Source organism: Astyanax mexicanus, chromosome 24 (genome assembly GCF_023375975.1).
Source record: "Astyanax mexicanus isolate ESR-SI-001 chromosome 24, AstMex3_surface, whole genome shotgun sequence".
Taxonomy (NCBI): domain Eukaryota; kingdom Metazoa; phylum Chordata; class Actinopteri; order Characiformes; family Acestrorhamphidae; genus Astyanax; species Astyanax mexicanus.
Window position 1 is genome coordinate 8,277,939 of NC_064431.1, and position 25,065 is coordinate 8,303,003.

General features: G+C 36.3%; 1 protein-coding gene across 3 annotated transcripts; it reads left to right on the top strand.

Annotated features, from left to right (window-relative positions):
• Positions 1-1,599: 1,599 nt before the first annotated feature.
• Positions 1,600-20,749, top strand: LOC103021412 (angiotensin II receptor-associated protein). 3 transcript variants are annotated; one of them, XR_002651599.2, is made up of 6 exons: positions 1,603-1,740; positions 2,616-2,650; positions 4,852-4,960; positions 5,468-5,666; positions 16,241-16,887; positions 16,927-20,749. XR_002651599.2 is itself a non-coding variant. In XM_007228502.3 (5 exons), exons 1-5 carry the CDS (start codon positions 1,714-1,716, stop codon positions 12,771-12,773), a joined length of 444 nt encoding a protein of 147 aa, XP_007228564.1. In that variant the 5' UTR covers positions 1,600-1,713; the 3' UTR covers positions 12,774-15,238. The 3 variants fall into 3 exon arrangements, 2 of the variants coding, with proteins under 2 accessions (XP_007228564.1, XP_007228563.1); XM_007228502.3 differs by lacking the exons at positions 16,241-16,887; positions 16,927-20,749 and adding an exon at positions 12,700-15,238 and having other exon boundaries at positions 1,600-1,740; XM_007228501.4 differs by having other exon boundaries at positions 16,241-20,749.
• The last annotated feature ends 4,316 nt before the right edge of the window (positions 20,750-25,065 follow it).

Genomic DNA, 25,065 nt, shown 5'->3' on the forward strand with positions numbered 1-25,065 from the left:
AATGTTCAGAAAAACGAGTCGAGCAGTAAAAGCACAGTCTCTACCTTAATCTGTGAATTAATATTCATGGCCTTGCCCATCATGGAGCTAACAGGACTAGAAACAGCATAGCAGTTTGTTCCTGTATTATTTGTGTAAATAATATATTAGTGTTATATGCTTTTCCCCAGTAATTCAGAGGTTATTCAAACAGTTAGAATTTGTCTGTAGAATACCACCAGCACAGTACAACTGAGATAGGTAGGTGTGTGTTTACACTAGTTAAAAGTAAAAAGTGCACCCAGGAGTTTGTTCTGAATGCCTGGGCGGCTCTGCTGCAACTCAGCTGATTTTTTTTCTTTCTGGACCTGGATTACCCACCTCCATGTGTTTACATATGATCTCTGGTGGATTTTGTGTTTTACAGAGACTATGAGTCTAAGTCAGTGGCTTACTTGACTTAGCAGGGCATTACACATGTTGTAAAGTAACATATGACATTGCAAATACTGTCATTAGTGTAAAAATGTCTTTATTTTAAAATGTTTCTATCTGTTGTCCATCTCGCTGCAGTCATAGTGCTGTTAGCCAATCAGAGACGATATGTTTGCATGTATGAATATTAATGAGCAAAAGCAGAAATCCTCGTTTCTCCCACTCCACTCCTCCACGGGACTAAAGCACAGTTATGCCGAATCACCAGAGCACAAAAACCAGCACACATGGCATTCATTCATACTAGAGACCACAACTAGACATTTTAAAGTTAATTTAAAAATTATGGAATAAGACTTTTAAAGCAATAAAATTGAAACAGACACAAAGTAGGGAAATATGCTCGCCCAGATAATATGGGTAAGGATAACAGAGACTCTATTATAGATATTATTTTATTTACAGACTTCATTGCGCTCAGATAGATAGATAGTAGGGGTGGGCGATATGGCTCTAAAATAACAGTACGATATTTCAGGGTATTTTTTCGATAACGATATACTTGGCAATATAGGAAAACAGAAAAAATAATTCATTAACTTCAGGAATATAGTATAATAGTATAACAGTATAATCATAATGTGGCAAAATAAATAATATAGCCTAAAATAATATAATGCAGCAAAAAATATTGCAGAATATTTTCATGCATATAAACTGAAAACAAAAACTAAACTAAACTAAAACAATTATATAATACATACACCTAAATCTTCACAGTAAATAATGGACTACTTTTAAGACAGAACATCTCTATTATCACGATATGGATTTTTAATATCATGATATTTCTGTGTTACGATAAATTGTATACAATATAATATTGCCCACCCCTAATAGATAGATAGATAGATAGATAGATAGATAGATAGATAGACAGACAGACAGACAGACAGACAGACAGACAGACAGACAGACAGACAGACAGACAGACAGATAGATAGATAGATAGATAGATAGATAGATAGATAGATAGATAGATAGATAGATAGATAGATAGATAGATATTATCTGATTTGATCAGTGGAATGTGTTATTAGGCAGGCTGTGAGATGCTGTATAAGACCTCAGTGCTCTCTGGCGTTTATTTAGGAAGGAATCAGGGTCACGTGGTGGAGTCATGCTGCAGTCACATGGCTGAGTCCGGCAGTGCAGCAGCAGCAGCAGCACAGTGCTGGACTTCACTAACTTTTCCCCCAGTCTCAATCTGAAGTGCTGAGGACAATCACAGCTCACAATATGGAAATCCCGGCCATAAACCTCAAGGTAAACATTAGCCTGTGTTTAGATTTGCTGGCTGAAGCATTAAAGAGTCAGCTTTTATTAGTTTATTAATTCTATCAGCAGATTCTGCTCATCAGGTGTTTCTATTAGAACCATTATCTCCATCCTTTTATCTGCTGTGTTTTATCTGATTTAATCATGTTATACAGGCAGAATGTGTTATTTTATGATGTTCTAGATGTGTAACAGGCTTTATGGTTGCACGTGAACGTCTTTGAACTGGATTAGTGAATTTGTGTGTGTGTGTGTGTGTGTGTGTGTGTGTGTGTGTGTGTGTGTGTGTGTGTGTGTGTGTGAGTGTGAATCAGTGTTTGCTTGTATTGCTATTTCTGAAAGCACCAAATATCTTCACAATGAAAAGATATGAAAAAGTGAATTAAAGGTTTTGGATATTGTGAGTAGGTTAAAGCGTTAGGTTTACGATGCTATTGCATTACTTGTTTACAGTATATTGTAAAACACATATTAGTGTATTTTATTATACGTTTAACTTTCAATGAAAGTATTTTTTAAAATTAATATAACTTATTATTTTATGCCTTTGTCCTTCCTGGCAAGCTGTAGTGGACAGTAACAGACCAGACATTTTTAACAAATTAAATGTTGATGGAAACTTGATTGACCTAGATTTGCAAGTTGTAGAATTTTTCTTTGTAAGCTTGATCTGTTTTGATTTACTCAAAATATTTTATTACTGTTATATTTCACCACAATAGAATAGGTTAACCATTCCACTGTATGTGTTATAATATAGTGTGTTTATTATTAATATGTAGGTTACCATTGTACTGTATATTTTATAATATAATGTGTTTATTATACATGTGTGTGTGTGTGTGTGTGTGTGTGTGTTGTAGGCCATCGTGCTGGTCCACTGGTTGCTGACTATCTGGTGAGTAAAGTGGCTCCTTGGTGTTTTTCCTCACGTACCTGAGGAATTTCCCCAGCTGCTCCGTCTGTTTGTGAGAGGTTGGGATTTTCAGGGCTTTATTTGGGATAAATGTCTGGATTGAAAAAGGCTTTCACTTTCCTCACGGCTGATCTTGTCTAAATAGTCAATCCCACTGATTTTAATCAAATGAGGCAATACAAATAGAGCCGCAAGGTGAATAAAGCAGGGAGAAACAACTACATTGCAATGCAATATAAAAAAAATACAGAATTTTTTTTTACCAATTTTTAATTTTGTGCTGAAAAGTGAAATCTTCCAAATAAATATGTATACAAGTAATATAACATTTATTGTGTTGGGAATGTTTTTTTCAAACACTTTATACAACTAAGTGAAGCTAAGCAACATGACTATTTAAATGTATCATGATAAATTTACTTGTCAGATCTTTTTAAGCATGTAGAGCATATAATTAGTGTTTAAATTACTATGACCCAACTGTACATTTCATTATAGAGAGTGTTCAAAATCCTGTTTAATTGGTAAATGTGCAGCAACTATCACTGTGCTGTGCATAAAATAGTTGAATTCTGTTTTTTTAAGAATCTGCCGCTGTTGATGCATTTTGTGAGTGTCAAACTTTTGTGATAAATATTGTTTATTGTGTTACTTACACCATGGATGCAGGCTTTTATACTGTATATATCAATACGGGAATTATATCAACATAAATAAATAAGTGCTTTTATCTGGGGTGCTGTTAACTTGCGGTTTCAGAGGCTGGTAATTTTGATGGACTTACAACAGAGGTAACTCTTACACTTCCTTTCCTGGGGTGGTCCTAATAAGTGGAATGTTTTGGAATGACTGACCTTTATTTCTTAAAGTATATATTTTTTACTTAGTTGAGTAGTTATTGCCTTCGAGTAGAACATTACTCAAATATGCCTATTCACTGTATACCAACTCTACCTCTTCAGAACTTAAAATTCAAGTAATTAAGGCTTGGTGAGTTCAGCACAGCTGTTAACTGAATGCCTGAATTCCAGGTGACTCTACCTCATGAATCTGACTAAGAAAATCAAGCCAGGATGTGCGAAAATGTCATCTAAGCGAGAGATGCTACTTTAAAGAATCTAACAATTTAAATGATGAAAAACTACTGAATTTATGGTGTGTCCAAACTTTTGGCTGGTACTGTATATTGCTTGATAATTAGCATATAAATAGCATTTTTTTTTCATTTAAAACCCAAAAAAATAAACATTTCTTGATACTCTCTGATCCAGATCTACTGGGTTGGATTGATACACCCCTATTAGAGGCATTAAACTCTGATGATTCCCAATGACTGGGGTGAATAGATTCATTGTGCATATCAAACTAACTGAGTGTAGCTCTCCAGCCAAAAGTATCCAAAGGACAGTGCATATTAGAAACTGCTGACTGCTGATGAAGAGCTACAACTGATAAAGTCAAAAACACACACCAAGATTCTGAGCAAATGCGTCTCAGATCCGCCAGTGAGCATTATTTCCGCATGACTGAAATACCTCTTAGTTTAAAAGCATTCAGACATGAATTTAGCTCCTTATTAACAGACTCTGAATTCCTGCAAAACTTGATATTCAATTATTTATCACATGTAAATGCTTAGAGGTGTGATCTAATTAGAAACTGGGCCTCTTAAGCCACAAGAGGATGTAAGAGTGTCTCCCACTGACCTTTTAAAAAGGCTTTCAGAGGTTACTTTTGGGCAGTATACCTTTTGGTGAGAGATCACTGATTAATAGACATGCCTGTACAATGCACTCAAATGCACAGTCCCACCTTTGCTGTGGAGTGATACACCACCCCAACTGCTGATAAACTACTGTGATGATCTAGATTGGATTGCATTGCAGACGACAGTCAGTCACCCCTAGTAGTGATACAAGGGACTTCCAAATGCCATTATTCAAGTTATTAAGTTTCGCACTGACCTCATAGAATATTATTTTTGATTTGATATATTTGAAGGGAAGTAATGCACAAATGAAATTAAAAGTGAAATGTTGTGTTTCCATCTGTGGGCTTGTAGAATGTGTAAATGGTTTTCAGTTTGTTTTTGTACTTTCACAATGTCTTTGTGCTGCAATGCCAGGTTCCGTTTCCCTAAAACATGACATCTAATTATGTAATAATTTCATCTGCAATAACAGGGGTTGCATGGCCATGCCACCAAACTCCTACGCCTGGGGAAATTTCAGCGTTTTGGCTGTGGGTGTGTGGGCCATCGCTCAGAGGGACTCAATAGATGCTGTGGTAATGGTAGGTAACTAAAGCTAATCAATGAGATACTGTAGTTGAATTATATAGGGTTAAAAGTTAAAAGTTGCAGGACTTATTTTGGAAACGAAATGAAAAGGAAAATCGAAATATCTGAATACCAAAGGAAGTAATGGGTAAGGTGTGCCTACCTTTTAGGCTGTGTCCGAACATGGCACCATCTTAAAAGCCACTGAATTCTGTTATTTTTTTTATGATTTTTTTTTATTGTAAATTTAGTATTGAAAACATTAAAGCTATATAGGAACATATGCAGAATCATTTTGTGAACAAAAAGTGTTTAACAAACCAGGATATGTTTCATACTTTAGCTTTAGATTCTTCTAAGTAGCACATTTATCTTTAAGGACAGATCTGCACACTCTTTGTATTTTAATCTCAGTGTCTTCATGAGGGAGAGGGGTCTACCTACTAGTTAAACCACAGTGACCACACCTCAGCCGTGCGCTAAATCTGACGAACTTTCTCTCTTCTCCATTTCCGTCTCAGTTCCTGATCGGCATGACTGCGACGATACTGACAGACATCATCCACTTTGGAATTTTCTACCCTGCGTTTCATGAAACCAATGACTTCATTCGCTTCAGTATGGGCATGGCCATCCTCAGCCTCATCCTCAAGCCTCTGTCCTGCTTCTTTGTCTATCAGATGTACCGCGAGAGGGGTGGAGACTACAACATCAACTTTGGTAAGTGAAGCATCTCCAGAGACGTGATAAGTGCTTCTTCTTGAAGGGATCTAGTGATGAGCTCTGGGCTGCTTTGAGATGCATGTGCCAGCGCTGTGGCTTGTAATAGGTGTGGTGATGACAGTAGTTATTTAAGATCACTTTAATGGCATTTGCTTGACCAAATAGAGTTTATTTTATTTGATATTATTTGATTTTATTTTTATTTTACTTTACTGCTTACCCACTAAGAGCATGCACTTTATTGCTTCTGTTTCTTTGGTTTATTAAACTAAATTTGAGTAATGATAATAGGGATGTACTAACTGAAATCTTTAGCTGAAATCCATATGGAACCAAATAAAACATTTGGCTTAAAGTCGATTAATAAAATGTTATTTTTAGCATTGCATAGAATAAATAACCTAGTGGCTCTGGGTGGTTCTGCAGGTTTGAATCCTGGGTCATGCAGCTTTTCCTTCAATAGCTAGTGTCTGAGAGAGAACAATTGACCGTACCCTGTCTGGGTGGGTAGGTGGCGCTCTCTACCCCCATCACTCCTACTGTGATGTTGGTCAGCACAGGCGACTGCTAGTTGAGGTATCAGAGAAAAGAGTTGGTGGGTAATTGGCCTTCCAAATTGGGGAGAAAAATGGATACTCACATTGCAAATGAGTCAGTTCTGATTTTCTCTCAGATATTTGGACACATTTGGATACATAAAAAAAAAAGTTTCAGTTCACATTCATGTCGCACGCTTGTACCGTATTTTTCGGGCTATAAGGCGCACTTAAAATACTTATTTTTTCCCAAAAATCGTCATTGCGCCTTATAATGCAGTGCGCCTTGTGTATGGATTTTGCTTGTGTTTACTGACCTCGATTTTTATGTGGTACACGGCGCTCTGTTGTGCAGAATTCCTCACCCACGCCAGAAAAAGATCCCCCTCTTGGGCTAGCGCGCGGTTACCTTTGACTGCCGTACTGCCTCTCGGCTGTGGTTCAGGGTAGCTAGTTTCCACTGTAGCTCCGTGGCCAGAACAAGGTGCCGGTAAACTTTCCTTTCCACCCGTTCTGGGGTAATAGCACAAACTGTTTCTTTTTAGCGCCCACTTCTAAGTAAAGTTAACCTCTTAACACGCGCTGGCCCACCGGCGGGCCAGAAATATTTAATATTTCATAACTGGCTGTGTTTCTGAATAGTTATGAACAGTTACAGGTTCAATATAGACATCCAATATACCATTTTAAAGCTTAGAATCTCTGCTTTTGAGCTATTTAGCCTATTTAGCCTATTTAGCGGAATATCCTTTCAGAAAATAAACATTTAGGGCGAAATATGCCTTGGTTATGATTTTAATAATTCATAACTCTCATATTTGCGTTTATCGTTCGTCCATATTTCATCGAATGCGGTCATGTCATACACCATTCGAACCGTCTGGCTCTCCGGATTCCAGAACTTTGCTTTTACTGTAGGATGTATGTTTCATGAATTAGAGCTGCGTCAGAGCGCATGTTTCCAGTAATAAAAGGCTCTCCTTTTGTCCTGGGGTAACCTCCGGTCACCGCCACCCCCCGAACACACACCCGCGCTCAGCCACAGGTCCTACCTTCAAAACGCGTCCAGACTAAAGAGAATCCATCAATCCAGTCTCCTGTAATCCACAGTTATATCCAAACAGCGCTGGAAATCACTTCATCCAGAAATGAAACTTATCCAATCTTTATCTCTGTTTTAAAACCGTTTTATTCACCGAATTCGGCACAACATGCTATTATAGTCAGAAGCCTCGCGGAGTAATGCGGTACTTGCTGTGCTTCAACATAATATTATGGTCTGTCGGAGCGTTGCGGCTACCGTTGTCAGGAGCCTCGCGGAGTAATACGTACTTGCTGTGCTTCAACATAATATTATGGTCTGTCGGAGCGTTGCGGCTACCGTTGTCAGGAGCGTCGCGGAGTAATACGTACTTGCTGTGCTTCAACATAATATTATGGTCTGTCGGAGCGTTGCGGCTACCGTTGTCAGGAGCCTCGCGGAGTAATACGTACTTGCTGTGCTTCAACATAATATTATGGTCTGTCGGAGCGTTGCGGCTACCGTTGTCAGGAGCATCGCGGAGTAATACGTACTTGCTGTGCTTGTTGATTTATTGCTCAGAGATGTTGTTATTTTTCACAGATATTGTGAAGGATTTATTGCTCAGAGTTATTGTTACTGATATAAATAAAGTTTCATTTAGTGCGCCTTATAATCCAGTGCGCCTTGTGTATGGACTAACACTAAAAATAGACCGTTCACTCATCGTGCGCCTTATAATACGGTGCGCCTTATAGTCCGAAAAATACGGTAATTCGTATTTACATTCAATCTAGAACCAAGATATGAAAGTGACTCAAATTTCACTTTCAGGATTGTATTTGATGTGTTCACACAGCCTGAAACAAATCAGATATGTGTCACATTGAGGCAAAAAATCTGATTTTAATCACTTAATCCTAAGTGTATTGATTGATTGCATCATCAAAAACTATATTCCTCAGTGAAAAATGATTCAGTTTTCAGTAATTTGGCTAAAAAGTGCTTTCCATTAGCGAATATTCAGTGCATCCCTAAATAATATTTACACCAACAGAAATAATATTATATTGTTTTTTTTTATCTGTCTTTTTTTTGTTAATCTGTTTATCCCCAGATGCATTTAATCCATTAACAGAAATAAAAATGTTTTATTTGTTTATTTGCCTTTATTCATTTATGGCAATACAAATAAAATCTGTTTTCTAACATCATAGATTCATAGACATGAATAAACCCTGTGCTGAACAAAATATCAAATGTCCTTTGTTTTTAATTTATAAATAAATCTGTCATTTGCTAGAACGCATTAAGTACTTGCTCTTTTTGAAATACAGTAGGTCACTCAGAGCTCTGAACAGATTTCGCACATTCAATGTAGTGAAAAGGTCAGTTATAAAATGACAGTAAAATTGTTTATCTGAGCCGTTTCTGGTGATGTATCCTTCACAAACATTTGTAACGGGCCTACTAGTCATCCTCAAATGGTGGTCTACACTGTTAGTTTTACAGCAGTTATTGAAAAGGTGTTAATGCAAGATTGATAAATAAATCATAAGCCCAGAATAAGCCTTGTTTGGATTTGTTTTTTATACTTTTTAATGTTGTTCGAAGCAAAGCAGAAGCGCTGTATTTCTCTGAGAAATTGAAACAGGGCAGGCAGATTGAGTCAAAGAAGGGGGTAACTGAATTAGTGAGACGGTCACAAGACGAATGCCTGATGGAGTAAGTGCTGCAACAGAGGAGTGTGCAGCAGAGAGCAGGCAGATCCTCAGAGATAGAGGAAATGAATGAGTGTGTGTAGATCCCTGTAGAATTGGCTCTGGGGCGGACTAGTCTTCATGGTGAAGATGGATTATGTGCAGGGTTAACTCTCTGAAGCTCATTTATATGAAAGCTGTGGAACTAAGTGTGTAAATTACGTTGTAAACGGCAGTCATCTGACTATGTTACAGGCTTCTTATAAATTAGCTGCATCTTTTCTTATCTTATTAATCCACTAACCTACATTTTGGCACAATAGCTTGATGTACAGTAGTGTACAGCTGCCATGCATCCATCTGATCAGCCCAAATGTACATGTTGACACTGTTGCAGGTGAGTACTCAATGCTGTCACTTGTTTTTACTTAGATTTAAGCACAGTCTCATTTCAAATTTGAATCCTTTCCCTTGTTTTTTAAGTGTCACCCTTCCCCGTGGAACTGAGTAAGGGGTTGAATTCCATTTCACCTTATATTGCAGCTACTTCAGGTGCCAGAATGTAACTGCTGCGTTTTTTAAGGTGGAACAAAAGGTTTAAATAGCTAGCTAACTACCAAGGCTTACTGCTAGTGTTTGTTTATAATGGTTATGACGAAAAGAACCAAAATATATTGAAACTACAGTGGCTTGCAAAAATGTTCATACCCCTTTAACTGTTTTTTTTTGTCACTTTACAACAACACATTTTTGCAAAGTAGCACATCATTGTGAAGTGGAATGAAAATTTTAATTACATAAAAATCTCAAAAGTGTGATGTGCATCATTACTTAGATACAATATGTCAGTACTTAGTAGAGCCACCTTTTGCTGCAATTACAGCTGCAAGTCTTTTGGTGCATGTCTCCAGCAACTTTGCGTAACTTCTTTGCAAAATAGCTCCTGCCAGAAATGTTCAACAGGATAAGGTCAGGACTTTGAGTGAGCCATTCTAGCACATTAAATATTCTTTGATCTAATCTATTCCACTGTAGCTCTGGCTGTATGTTTAGGGTCATTATCTTGCTGGGAGGTGAATCTCCTTCCCAGTCTCAAGTGTCTTGCAGCCTCCAACAGGTTTTCTTCCAGGACTGTCCTTTATTAGCTCCATCCATCTTCCCATTAACTCTTCTTTTCTGTCTCTGCTGAAGAAAAGCATCTCTACAGCATGATGCTGCCACCACCATGTTTCACAGTGGGAATAGAAAAGTTTAACATTGGTCTCCTCTGACCACAGCACCTCCTTCCACATGTTTGCTGTATCCCCCTATATGGCTTGTGGCAAACTGAAAACCGCACTTGTAGTGTTGGGTGGTATACCGGTTCATCTATTATACCGGAGGGGTGTAATGCATTTTTCTCATACTGCCATACCACTAGAGGTTCTTCGGAGCACTGTGTAGAACAGCACCACCAAAGAAGCAGATACAGCTCGTTAGCTAACGCTTTATGAGGCTGTTTTTTTTTTTTTGTTTTGTTTTACTAGTGTTCTCTAACAAACCACTGAGGCCTTCACAGAACAGCTGTATTTATACTGTGACTAAATTACACATAGCTGCACTCAATTAACTAAGTGACTACTGACTGCAATTGATTAATCTGGATTTTATTTAGGGGTTTCAAACAATTATGTGCTTCATTCTGTTGGTCTATCACTTACATTCTCAAAACTTTGATTTAAGTTTATGGTTGTAAGGTGACAAAATGTGAAAAAGTTCAAGCGGTTTGAATACTTCTGCAAGTTAATGCAATTATTATTGTAAAGCTTAGTTTCCTAATACTTCATTCTACCCCCAACAAAAGTTGGTAGACCCTACCTCTAGGTGTGAATGCTTAAAACATAGGGCTAGGGCTTAGTGGCAGGGGATGAAATGGGATTGGCCCTTAATGAGCACAGTTGATTTGGCTTGATAGTGAGCTGATGACTGTGACAACTATAGCTAAACAGAAAACTAGCTGTTCTTTATTGTCACTAATCAAACATGTTGTACCATTTAGAAGTTTGGACAAACCTTAAGTTCAGTATTTCTGTATTGTAGATTAATACTAAAGTCATCCAAACATGGAATTATCTAGAAAACAAATTGTTAAACAAGCCAGAATATGTTCCAGTCACCTGGAATGGCTTTCAGTTAACAGCTGTGCTGAACTTGTCAAGAGTTAATTATTGAGTTTCTTGCCTCCTGAGCATCAGAGCAACTGAGCATCAGTTGTCAAGAGGTGGAGATGGTATACAGTGAACAGCTAATTCATACTTTGAGAAATGAAGGTTAATCAATCTGAAGATTGTTAAAAGTATTCTTAAGTGCAGTCACAAAGACCATGAAAAACATTATGATGAAACTGGCTTAAATGTTGTCCAACCTTTTTACGGAGAGCCTTCCCACAGCTCACCTATTATATCAGAAAATTACTGCAAACCTCTAGAGGGAGCCAGCAAGGGAGTCATCAATAAATGGGGGTGAATAGAGTACAAGTCAAGATATTCTTTTAATTTAGAAAAGTATAATAATTTATTTTGTTCAAATAAAAAAGCAGAAGCCTGCCTGTATATTAACATGTTTTTACAGCAAATAGGTTTTAGCCGATAAAGACGCTATAATTACTGATGCTGTGTACTGATTGGTTGGTGAGGTGATGCTGGATTTAAGTTTAAAAGCTTTACAAATTATGTTTTCTTTACTGAAACACGTGATATTGTTCTGTGTTGAGAAAATGAGTAAATGTTTTAGTATAAAATCATCAAGCATTTACAAACTATGATTTTGTGCAGTTGCTCCATATGAACCCATTTATTTTAGATAAATTTTGCCCCTTTGGTGGCTCATTGGTGGTCAAACAAACTGAAAAAGATTCTTAAGTGGGTATTCTCCTCTCTATTAGAGATTCTAGCAACATTAGGTATGGAGTAATTATTGGTGGGCGGAGCTTGGTGAGGTTAATGAACAGTACCAGTTGTTTGGACACACCTTCTCAATCAATGTTTTTACTTCTTTATATTTTTCCCTTACATTGTAAATTAATAGTCATTCACACTGCATCATAATATTTTTGATGCTCTCTGAAACTAGACTTGAGGATACTTTCAAAGCTTTATTTCCTAAAGTATTTATTTTTTTAGTTAAGTAGTTTTTGTCATAATATGTATTAGAACATTACTCAAATAAATTTAGTCACTGCATACCTGCAACTCTACTTCTTCACAACTTTACAACTGATGCTCTCAAACACATTAAGGTGCAAGAAATTCAGGTAGATAACTCGGGTAGAGAACTGAGTTCAGCACAGCTGTTAATTGAAAGCCAATTCAGGTGACTCTACCTTATAAAGCTGACTGAGAAAATCCAAACAAAATCTAAACAAAATGTGCCTAATTTGAATAATCTAAAATATAAAACATACTCTGGTTTGTTTAACAATTTTTCGTTTACTAAATAATTTCATGTTTTTTTCATAATTTGGACGACTTTGGTATTAATCTACAGTGCAAAACATTTTAAAATAATGGAAAAACACTGAATTAAGGTGTTTCCTAACGTTTGACTGGTACTGTATGTTACATTATATTCCTTGTTGTTTTGTCATCGTCTTCTTGCACTGTTCTGTTGTCTGTTACTGGTCCTAACTTTTTGCTTTGTTTCACATTATTTTCTTCTCTCTACTGTCCTGTCTGTCTGTCTGTCTACCTACCATTCTGTCCTGTCTGTGTGTCTGTCCCTCTGCTGTTTGTCAGACTTGGAGACGTCAGTGGACAGTCGCTGCACTACAGACAGTGCTGACAGCAGTCTGTTTGGTCGTCGTTACTGAAATCACTCCCTACGCTTCTGTCCACACTTTTATATTCCAACCCAAATTCACCCTGTTTATTGTGTTTGTGTATCTTTCTTTATTCTTCACCCCCGCCCCCCACCCTGCCACCTCTTACCTGCTGTTTATATGTGTTGTGAACACACACTTACGCTGTCTCTTGATTCTTCATAAAATCTTCTGTTTTAGTGTAAATGTTCAGCTGATTTTTATTCTGTTGTGAATTAATTGTTAGTGTATGGATTTATGTGGATATTTTTGCGTGAGTAAATGTGTGTTTGTGTGTTTTTTGTACATACATATTTATTCTGATTTAGATAAGTCTTGAAAACTACGGTCCAAACATTTGGAATCTCTTACTATTTTTTATTTACTCTAAAAAATATCTATGTATAATAAAAATATATGTATTGACACATTGTGTAGGATTTTTTAAAAATGTAGAAATCACAGTAATCCAGTTATTCAGCCAGCAAATACACCCTTACAAAAAAAACGATACAATCTTTTAAAAAATTGCACCCAAAATGAAGTGTCTGATTACAGTAGTTGTTGAAAGGAAGATGAAGGTTGCCAGGAATAATAAATGATTAAATATTTCGACTGATCTGAGCAATATTTATTGAGCTTTACATGCAGTAATAGTTTGTAATGCATGTGCAACAATGCATATACAATATACTGTACCAGACCTCTCAGCATGCAGTTCCTAATGGTGTCCTGTGATATTCCACCTCATGCAGATTGTGCTGTAGTGGTGGTGTGTTGATGGCCCTTCCAAAATCATCCCTGCAACCAGTGGCCCTACCTTTTGTGAATGCAGACTTCTGTTCGCTATTTAAACAGGACAATGCTCGTCCGTATACTGCTGCCATCTCAAGAGCTAGCCTTGAAGACAAATATACTATTCCATTGCAAATAAAATAATCTCCAGACGTATCCCTGATTGAAAATGTGTGGGCCTTAATGGACATGCTATCAACACTCACATCCTCCCCTACCACACTGCAGGAACTGTGTGACAATAATGGAAGTGATGGATTATCACAGGACTCCTTTAGGAGCCTCTACAACTCTACACACTAAGACATTTGGCAAGTTGCCTTGCCCACTCATTACACACTATTTGTGTATGCTTCTGCACATTTTTACAATTACCGTATATATTTTTGCACAGAAACTCAAGCTGTTCTCACTTGACTTTAAGATCATTTAATGTCTGATTGACATGAAGCCTAGTGAGGAGAATTTCTGTACTCACTTTAATCCCATTTAAAACCAGTCAAACGCATCAGAACTTGAGGTTAGTAAACAAGTAAGGTCTTATTAGGAGCTCTTTTGGGTAGATTTTAGTCTTATGTGTAATTTATTTGGGTAATTTTAATGTTTCTTTTTAAGATTGCAGTAGATCAGACTGCTTTATTTATGTATTTATTTAACAGACGCATATCTTACATTTTCTTTTGTATTGTTATTTTTTTCCTGAGGGTCCATTTTACCACTTTATCATAATTTATAATTTCCATGTGACCAGTTTTAAGCCTTTTTTATCCTTTTAAATAAATTGTTTGAAGTTGACAAGTTACTGTTTACTGTTCCTCTGTCTCGACAGACTGTGACTGTTATATGTACATGTTGTCTGTATTCAGAAATTCAGTCTAATTCAGATGTTCAGCTGTTTGAACGGAACACGTGTAACTGAAGTGCTCTAATCTGAATTGACTGATATATGTAAATACGTTGGTTGCTCTGACCTAAAAAACCAAAAGATAATAATTAAAACAGTCTTGCTTTCTCGTTAAATTATTGGACATGAATGTGAATGTGAAAAAGTTTTAGCAGTGTTGACAGACTACATCAAATTTATAAAGTTCTATACCCTACCGGTCAAAAGTTTTAGAACACCCATGTAGTAGTCTATTTCTATTTAGTAGTCCAATGGCAGTTCTGTATGACCCACAAAAGCTGTTCTCTCTTATTTTCTCATCTGAGCCATCACTTTATTACTGCACTTCAACTGTCAGATCTCTAATTCTTCTCTTCACTGCTGAAACTGAGACTTAGTCCAGTGTTAAGCTGAGCGAAAGACTAAAGCTGTTGCCATGTGGGTCAGCCAGACCTGACTCTTCTTGTACCAGTTTTCTCCTGTTCTCTTTCTGTTTAGAGTCTTTTTAAGGTGTAGGAAACAGTACTCACCGCTGTCTGACTTCATTTGTAATTTCTCTAAAGAAAAGACTTTTAATAGTTACAGATTTATCTGTGTTCTAGTCTTTTTCTAGTTATTATGATAAAAGTGTGAATGTGATGTGTGTAAGTGTGTAAATGCTGCAGTATAGAGTGCAGTAACAATACTTCTTTATTACAAAGACTTTGTAAATTGATATTTATTAAAATCCATTTCCAAAGCTCAGTTTATTCCATTTCTTCTTCTCAACTGTAAGCTGTTAACCAATAAATTGTTTGCTAAAAATCATCCCCCTTTTTTTTTATGAATGTGATTTTTTTTTTGTTTAAACTAAAATTATTTTTTAGTTTTTAGTTTACTGCAAATATTTTGTACACTGGAGTTTGTACCATTTTTGGTTATTAACTGGACCTAAAGAGCTTAAATGGAAAAAATAATGGGAAACAAATGGGGGTGTTCTATAACTTTGGACCGGTAGCGTATAGGAAGCTATACTTTATGTCCAAACCCGTGGCCAGGACATTCCAACAGGGCAGTTAACACAAGCATATCCCAAAATCCACTTAGGCTTAGTTTCAGAAAAAATACGTGAAAGATTCTGGAACTTAAACTCTATAGAAAACCCTTGGAGGGATTTGAAGAAGCTGGTTGCAGCTTGCAAACCAAAGAATATTGGTGGACTAAAAGCCATTGCTCATGAGTATTGGGCTAAGAATCATCAGGAACACTACCAGATGGGTTTGAAAATACTATAAATAAGCTTCTATAAATTGCGTTAATAAACATAATTAAGTTGACATCCAGGCAGAACACTGCCTTTTTCATGCACTGTGTGTTGCGATATGTGATTGTGCCACAATAGACTTTCTGTTGGTTTGGACCAGATAGAAAGGATAGCCTTTATTGCTGTCAATCAGCAATGAGCTTTTAGAACTCAAGCTTTGGTAGATACTCCTCACAGTGTCCTGAAGAATACCACCCTGTTCGATTAGCATGTTTCTGTAATGTTCTGACTCAGGCATTCAGTCATTGCGATTTGGCCCTTCTCAGTGTTGGTATGGTCTTCACAAGTGGCAGGAATTGAATTACAGTGTAAAACATCTCAGAGATTGACATACTCTGGTTACAGGTTAATCATGGTGATCCATATTTGCCATATCTGCAATGGTCATAACGTTTTAACTTGATTTTTATCAATTAAATCCTTATTAATCTACTACTACTGACAGAATGAAGTGTGAACGAGTGGATATGAATATCTACCCTGACCTTATCTCCTCAGGCTTTCCCACAGTGACTCGGAACAGAGACGCCTACCAGTCCATTGACCAGCAGGACCAGTCCAGCTCGGCCAAACCATTCAACCAAGCAGAGGACCACAAACCCGGGGTTCGCACATACTGAAGACTGCATTCATTCATTCATAAGCCTCTGTCTGAGCGAATGTTGTGTTGGTTAGAGGTCTGGTAAATGTTAGCAGGTGCAGTTTGGAGGGCAGTAGTGCACCATATTAAGTTATATTTTTTTGTTGGTTTACAAGTTTTCAGCGAAATTCTGTGTTTATTTTTTCGAGCCTTAAAAAGTCGATTGCTGTATTCATATGGATAGTCATTGAATCATTTCATTTCAATGTGCCAGATTGTCTAGGTTTTCTAAGTATATGAATCAAAGGTACTTTTTAGACAATTTATTTTATAAGCAATGAGATTAATGTAATATATTTTACAATATTCAAATCAGAGCTCTAGTATCTAGTTGGATTTGTATTGTTCCAATATGTTTGGATTCTAACAATGCAATTATTACCAAATATAAAATTAAAAATAGATAACGTGTTACATTTACTTGATTCAAATATGTGGCTCACTTCCACATTAATAACATATACACTGTAAACCCACTATTTGTTTGAACTCACATATAGTTAAGGTTCGTTTTGCATAAAATTGGATATTTCCAAACAGTCAGGTGAACACTTGTGGACACATACATTTTTTTTTTTTTTTTTTTTTTTTGAGTTGAATCCATTTCTGACGCGTCAGTGTGTAGTAATTCCCCCAGGCTACCTTAAGTGAACTTATAGATATATATCATAATTATCTGTCTATCTGTGTTGAAGGCTGCAAGCATCCTTTTCTGAGCTGCTATCCCTGTGTTTGCTGTTTGTTATACTGTTCACTCTATAACCTCTATAGTATTTCAAATCTATATTGTACTTAAATTAAATAAAAAAGGAGACTTGATACAAAACTATTTCACTACCTGACAGTAAAAAATGATAAGTGACATTAAACACTGGCCATTGTGCTCATGGCAAGGCCACATCATTTATTGGGATAGCTTGACTAAGGCCTGATAGTGGGTGCCAGATGGATGGAAATGGACATTCCATTTATAAAGTTGTGTGGGTATCACATCTGTACTGTAAATATGTAATATTACTACCCATTATACAGTGATTGTGACTAGCGGTATAAATAATTTGAATTGGGTTACATATCCTATTGTTTAAAAAAGTGATCACTCATCCATATAGGAAAAGAGTTTAAAATGGAAAACAAATGAAAAGTACAGTAAAAATGCTAATGCATTACATTAAATTAATGTGGAATTGAATTAATTTGCATCAAGTAAATTGAATACATTCTGGGCTTGTTTCCCAGAGATGGATTAAGCCCAGTCCTGGACTACATTGCAATGCCAGTGAGTGCTGTATCACCATTTGAAATTCTTTTTAGTCCAATATTAGCTCTGATCTAGATCTGGTAACCAAGCCCAGTGTTTCTGTGTGTGAACACATTTTAGACAGAATATTATATCCACCTCTTGTTAATTTTGTCAGCTTCACTGAGCATATTGGACAATTTGTAGTTCTATAATGACAGACTGTAGTTCTGTATCTGTTTCTCTGCATACTTTACTATTATCCTACGTTCACCCTGTTCTTCATAACGCAGGACCCCAAAGGGCAGCTACTATTTAGGTGGTGAGTCTTTGATTTTCAGCTCTGATTAGCATGGTGGTGGTGTATGATCCACTTGTACCAAGCAGAACAACACCCACTAACACCTCAGATACAGCAGGGTAGATAAAGTGACAGTCAGAGACAGAAGCTCTGAAACAGTTTGTGTTGACCATCCTCTAGTCCTTCACAGTGTTGGGCACGTTAATTAAAAAAAGTAGTTAGTTATAGTTACTAGTTACTCCTCCAAAAGTAACTGAGTTACTAACTGAGTTACTCCACTATAAAAGTAACTATTGCGTTACTATTGCGTTACATGCCCCCCCCCTCAACTTCCTGTAATTGGTCTGAAAGTCTGAACAATCTAGAAAAGTGTTTTCAACACTGCATTTTCACACCTATAGTTTCTTTCTATGATTCGAATCAGTTGATGAGTTAATTTTTTTCTCTGTTTGGTTTGGTTTCACACAGACTAAAACCTAAATGCACCAATAAACCACTCGAGCACATTGTTTTCTCTGATTGGTCAGAGCTGTCTGGTGCACTCTGTTCTATCAAACAGTGTTTTCAGTGGGACATGCAGTGCAGAAGTACACGTAGTACACAGAGTGGCATCCTATCAGCAGTTTAGCTCAAATAAAAGGAGTATATTTGATAGCTGGGTCAAATCGAGACTGGAACAAGTTTTCAGCGCATCGAACCGTTCAGAGTTTGAGACCGGACCAAGACTACCTCCTCTAGCAGGTCTCAGTCGGGTTGTTTTGATCTGCACCCGAGTGCGATTACTCTCTTCACACCTGCTCAATGGAACTGCAACAAGGGTACAAACAAACCAGAGTCCGTTTTAACTGGACAAACAATACTGGTGTAAAAACACCCTTAGTCGGGCGAACTCTGGTTCTTTGTTCTGGAGCGTGGTTCACAGCCTCTTTCATGCCTGCTACTTTGGTTCAGACCTAAACTGAAAAGTTGAAAAGTCAGGAACAAACAAGGTAGGTGTAAAAGCAGCCTTACACACCACCAGCATGTCATTCAGTGTCACTGCAAATAATAATATCTGCTCTGTGGTGGTCTCTCCTGTGGGGTCCTGAGAATTGAAGGACAGGGTAATAGGAGAATAATAATAATAAAATATGCCGAGACACAGATACAGGACTGCAATGCTGCCTGTAATTAATAGAACTATAAAGTGTCCTATGTGATGAGAGGAGCTGGAAAAGATGAAGATTGAGTGCAAATTCAAGGAGGTTGTCATAATATTCTGACTGGACTTTGTATATCTAAATATCAAAATGTTGTAAATGAAATTACAGTTAGCAGCAGGAACTCTCAGCTTGTTTGAACAGTATTGGTGTATTTATTGGACAAATTGTACTGGGTTAGAAAGAAAATGCTGGATAATTGTTTTATAGTTGTGTTCTTCATGTTGTGTACACACTACTCTTTTGTCAGCCTGATGACTACATGGTGGTTTGTGTGAAAGACTTTATCATGTGGCAACTCTGTAGTTTATATCTGCCACTAAACGCAATACTCACTTCCTCAGTGTGTTTCTCTCTTCCTGTTGATGTGATATGTTGCCTGTTTCTGAATGAGCCAGTTCTTCCGCCACTGATTAACCCTGGTCTTGGATTAAATTGCTCAGTCTGTTGTGATTCATCATTGGAAAATGCTTTCTGCAAGAAGAAAGGCTCAAAGGAATGCTTGGGTAAAATCAAACACATTTTCGACCTTTACCTCAAACCTGTTCTATCTGCAGACATGGCTCGGTTTGAGTTTTGTTTCCTGGCCTGTTTTGTTTTGATGCTTCACAAAGAAATCTTTTAAATTGATTTTAGTCTTTTTAAAATATTTTTTGTAATCCTTTTCCATTTTTCCCTACATTTTTTCAGTTATAATCTGTGGCTTAAAGAAACAATCAGTACTAAATAAGAGCAAGTGTGTGAAATTGTTACAGCAGTCTACAGTTGTCTGATCCACCCGTGAAGCTCATGCGGGGTTGCCAGATTGAGGACACAGTGGCAAGTAATGATGAGTCTTACTCTGTAAGCTGATCAGCAAATGTATAGGTTTCAAATGTTTTACAAAAAATGTACTTGGATATAACATATAGTAGTCAGTATACAGATTGTATAGCTGTATAGATTTACTGTTTTCAGAGAATAACTCAACACACAGCCGAAGGTGATTGACTGAGCACCCGTGGGGCATCCTCAAGTGAAAGGTGGAAGGAGTGCAAGGTGTCAAACATCCACCAGCTCTGTGATGTCATCATGGAGAAGTGGAAGAGGTTTTCAGAAGAAGTGCTCGATAATAATGTAAATCTATACTGCTATACAGGCTGTACACTGACTACTTTAAGTTACTTTAAAGTGTTGTCCCATGGAAAGATGAAATAATGAAATATGTGCAGAAATGTGAGGGGTATACTCACTGTTGTACACTGTATATTAATAAAATAGTTTGTTTATTTTGCAGATTATCATTCTATAATGCATTTAGCTCTGCAGAAAAACTACTGAAATAAACATCAGACATAAACCGTGCCTCAGCCCAGTAATATATCTGGAGCAGAAGGAAAAATGATTCTTTGATCTGTGACAGTATGGGTGGGAAATATAATGCGCCATAATTGTGATAAATGCATTTCAATACATTCCAATATATTTTAATACCCAAAAATAACATGTATCCCATCACTGTATATCAGAGATATTTTGGCCACAAACAGTGCAGGATAATCTGGACTTGGCTATAATCATGATTTATTTTCTTTTTTTGTGATTCTGTCCAATTTATTAAAATAATGACATTCTGTTGTGATTTTGACTTTTATTTTGAAAGATTTCTTTTGTTATAATCTTTACTTGTTTTATTCTGATTGTATTAATTTTATTTCAATTTACTGAAATAATCATGATTTTGAAAGTGTTTGTTTAACTGATAGCTGGTAACACTTTCCAATAAGGTCATAATTAACAGTACTCATGACAGTAGTAAACACTGTTAAATGATTATATAAATAATGTTTCAAATAATTATTAATTGACATTAGTTAAGACATTAAACACTGCTATATTTTAATGCTTACAAATGTTGTAAATATTAATGAAATGTGACATTAGTTAAGAACAATGGTAACTATTAACAATGTTTTAAGTAGTGTCAGTACAGACCCTTAATGTAAGGTATTACCCAAAATATTTACTTTTTTGTGATTTTGCAATTTTTCTGACCAAGTTGTCAAAAAAGTATTCTCACGGTTTTGACAGATTTTATCAAAATAATATTTATTGTAATTGTAATTTTGACCACTTTACTATAACAATGTCTTATTCTACTAATATGTATGTTCTGTTTCTTAAAGAATGTGCAGTTATTTAGTGCTTTTTAAGTACTTAGAATATTCCAAAATTGCTAAAACAGTTATAGTTATATATTGGCCACCCTATTAATAAACCATTGGTCATCTGTTGAAGAAGTTGATGTACAGTCTGTCCAAAAGTTTGTAATTAATCATTATTAATTTATTAATAAAAAAAAATAGCAGTGTTAAATATGAATAAGTGTTCACCCCCTCACCCCTTAATAAATGGGTAATACTTTACAATAAGGGTATGGTAAATAACAGTACTTACAGTACAGACAGAATGGCTTGACTAATTATTATTAAGTGACACTGGGTGAGACATTATTAATCATTACAATCATTTAAATTAATGTCTACGTTTATTTACAAATTCATTAAACATTAAATGCATTAGTGTTTAGGGCTGCAACAACTAATCCATAAAATTGATTAAAATGTTTGATCCAAAAAATTACCTAGTGTTACTTAATAATGATAATAATATTTATGTTACTGTTGGATTAACTCTTTATGTAAAAAATAATATGTTTAATAATGGTAGGTTATGTGTTCACACTAATCGATTAACTGAAAAATATTGTTAGTTACAGCCCAAGTAAGGTTTAATCATTTTAATAATGTCTTCATTAGTGTCAGCTAATACTTAGTTGAGACATTATTTACTTTTACATTTAACATAATTTACATTTAACAATATTTATTACTGTTGTAAGTACTGTTAATTTGTACCCTTATTGTAAAGTTATTACATTACATTCTTTTGACTTTTCAGTATTGCTGTTTTATATCACTACACTAGAATAGTAATAGTAGTGAGGTTTGGTTTTGTGTATTTTGAATGATTGAAGACACTCATATTTGTGTTGTCATCTCCCATTAGGGATGTTAATGGTTTCCATAGGAACTGTGCAGCATGTTAAGCAGACAGTAATTTGCCCGCTGTTCCAGCAGTTTGTGTTTATGCTACATTTTTTATGTGGATAACGTTCGAGCGCACATCGCCAGCGGTGATGATAGACACGGAGGCGATTATATGGGTACAAATGCGAAGACAGATGATTAGCAAGCGTATGCCTCCGCGCTTCCGCCATTATTACTGTTCTCTTCATTCTGACAGGATAATTTATACAGTGTCCCCTCTCCCTCATTAGTGCTCAGAGACTGCAGCCGCCAATGAATGCTAATTGTTGCTGTTTTTATTTTATGTTACGTTATGTCGGTCAGGGTCACAAATTATGAAAAACATGCACATCTACACTCACTGGACATTCGGCATTGATTTTTAAATTTTAGTTCTTTTTTATCAGTTTGTTAATGTATGTTTGTAATTATGTGCTGCATCATTAATAGCCTTTTCATTTGTAGTGATTTTTTAAAGTTAGTAGAGCCTCATCAGTACAGTCGCTTGTCACTGTGGCAAAAACCCTTCAAGGTACAGCTAACAGAGTTTTTTTTATGTGTGTTGGCTTATTGTTTTTAGGTTTTTAGGTTTTGTTTTAAATCATCCATGCCAAACATCCTTGTGAAATTTTAATTGCCTATCTCCATCTCAGGCTTTCACTGGCTTTGTGTGTGAGCACCTGGGAGAGGCTTTAATTAACCAGTAGCCCGTCTGTTAATGATTTAATCCTGCAGGGTCCTTTACGTGCAGGACGCTCTGATGTCCAGGAGAAGGAGAATCAAGCATTGATTAATTTTCATGTAGCTGACCTGAGCCTTCTCTTGATGGGCTGAACCACTTCTCTGGAGTGAAGGACACCAGGCCCCTCGTCTCATCTGATTCACTGGTGCAAAACGCTGTATTTTAGATTGTGCACTGTTATGATGGGATATCACTTAATGTCAAAACCAAACCTCCCAAACGCTGGTACTTTTAAAAGCTCACTTTGATATATTTGATATGGGGGTCCATAAAGGGGGTGATAATGCTGCTATGGACCCTCACATCAAATACATTAGCCTCACTGCCCATGCCAAGGCCAAGAAAACAAACCTCAATCACTGGAAAACCAGAAGCTACTTGAGCTATACTGTAACATTTGATAAATTGATTTAACTGCTTGCTCTGAAAAAGTTCAGTAAATGTAACTGTTAGTTTCAAGATTTTACCTAATATCTACTATTTAAGTGTACTTAAAATAGTTTCGTACTCAATATATCTGAGTTGTACTGACTTTAAATTACACACATGGTACAATCTGAAAGTGTGTGGTATGGATAAAGTGAAGAGATATGTAACATTTATATGCAGTTTATTTTGTTTTAGCTTATAACATGTGAATGCTATGTGAGCAAATACTGAGGTCCAGAATATACAGTAGCTGGTAATACTTTATTTGGATGGTCCATTAAAGATTCCTCATTGATGCTTACCTAAATTTCAAATTCAGTAATCTGTATGTGTGTTAAGTGCAACTTAAATATAAATTGAATGGTAATTATTATCTGTAAAATAATTATCTCTATCAACCCTTAAACCTAGCCATAACCCAAACCTTAACCTTAAATCTAACCATTAAATGTTAAGATTTGAGTTCCGGTTAGAGTTAGGTGTAGGGATGAATTCAACAGAGATTCTTTGCTTTCACAGTTGAATGTCAGTTGAACATCTATGAGGCACGGTCCAAGATATTCAGCATCTTAGTAGAATACAGTATTTGGCAGCAAATATTTAGTTTCAGTCTCTATGTTAAATGAATTTGGGGAGTGTGTGTGTGGGGGAGGGTGGTCAATTTGGTCTGTAAGTTGAGGAGTCTAATGATCTGAGTGTAGAAGCTGTTGCAGAGTCTGGTAATGGAGGCTCGGACGCTCTGGTTGTAATGACTCAAAATTGGTGACAGGATACAAATGCAAGGCAGTAATAGAAACCATCATAAAAATAAAGTAACAAACAACACTAAGACTAGAAAACAAAGTACTATCTAGACAAAGAAAATACAAACAAAAACAAAATAAAATGAACTACGAAGTAGGTCAAACAAAAAGAAAGGAAACATGGAGTAAAGGTAGAGTGAGTAAAGAACTGAGATAGAATAACCAGGAGGGTGGATAACATATTAGACACAGGTGTGAACACTAATGATAGGTGGGTCTAGGCTGAAGACAAGACAGGAACAATAACAGAACCATATGTTAAAAGGCACATTGTAGAAACCCCCCCCCCCACCCCCAAACGCTGAACAACTGAAGAAGAACAGCGCGCATCCAATGCTGTTGAACAGTAAATTCTAGTGCTTCTTACCATAATTATAGTTATTTTACCTTAAATTCTACATCTGCATTGTTAAATGCATTCATGAACACAAAATTAAAATATTAAAGCAGTAACTCTGGGAGGAGCAGTCTATAGGTACCCTATTTAGTTCTGTATACGTCTGTTTAATCTTAACCAAACAAATAAGAGAGAATATTAGTGGAGATTCAGGTACAACTGTGTCATATTTTCTCATCAGAATTTTCAGTATCAGAATTTTTTTTTGGGTCCCAGGGAAGACCAGACAGGCTTTGTATAAACATGATTTCTGTGTACTGTAAAGTCTTGTATTACTAGTTTCATAAGTCTATTTTGAAGGTAAAGGTTTTTTTTTTTTTGTCACATGACATTACATCAGTTCTCACGTGTTTTATTCAGCATGACATTTTAAGGGAACAGTGTTTTTTTTTTTTCAGTGCCAGTCCTGAAGGGCCCTGGCTCACAACATCCTAATTATTTCCTCTCTTCTAATAAACCTGAGGCACCTGGAGATAATTAGCTAATGTGCTGAATCCTGAACGA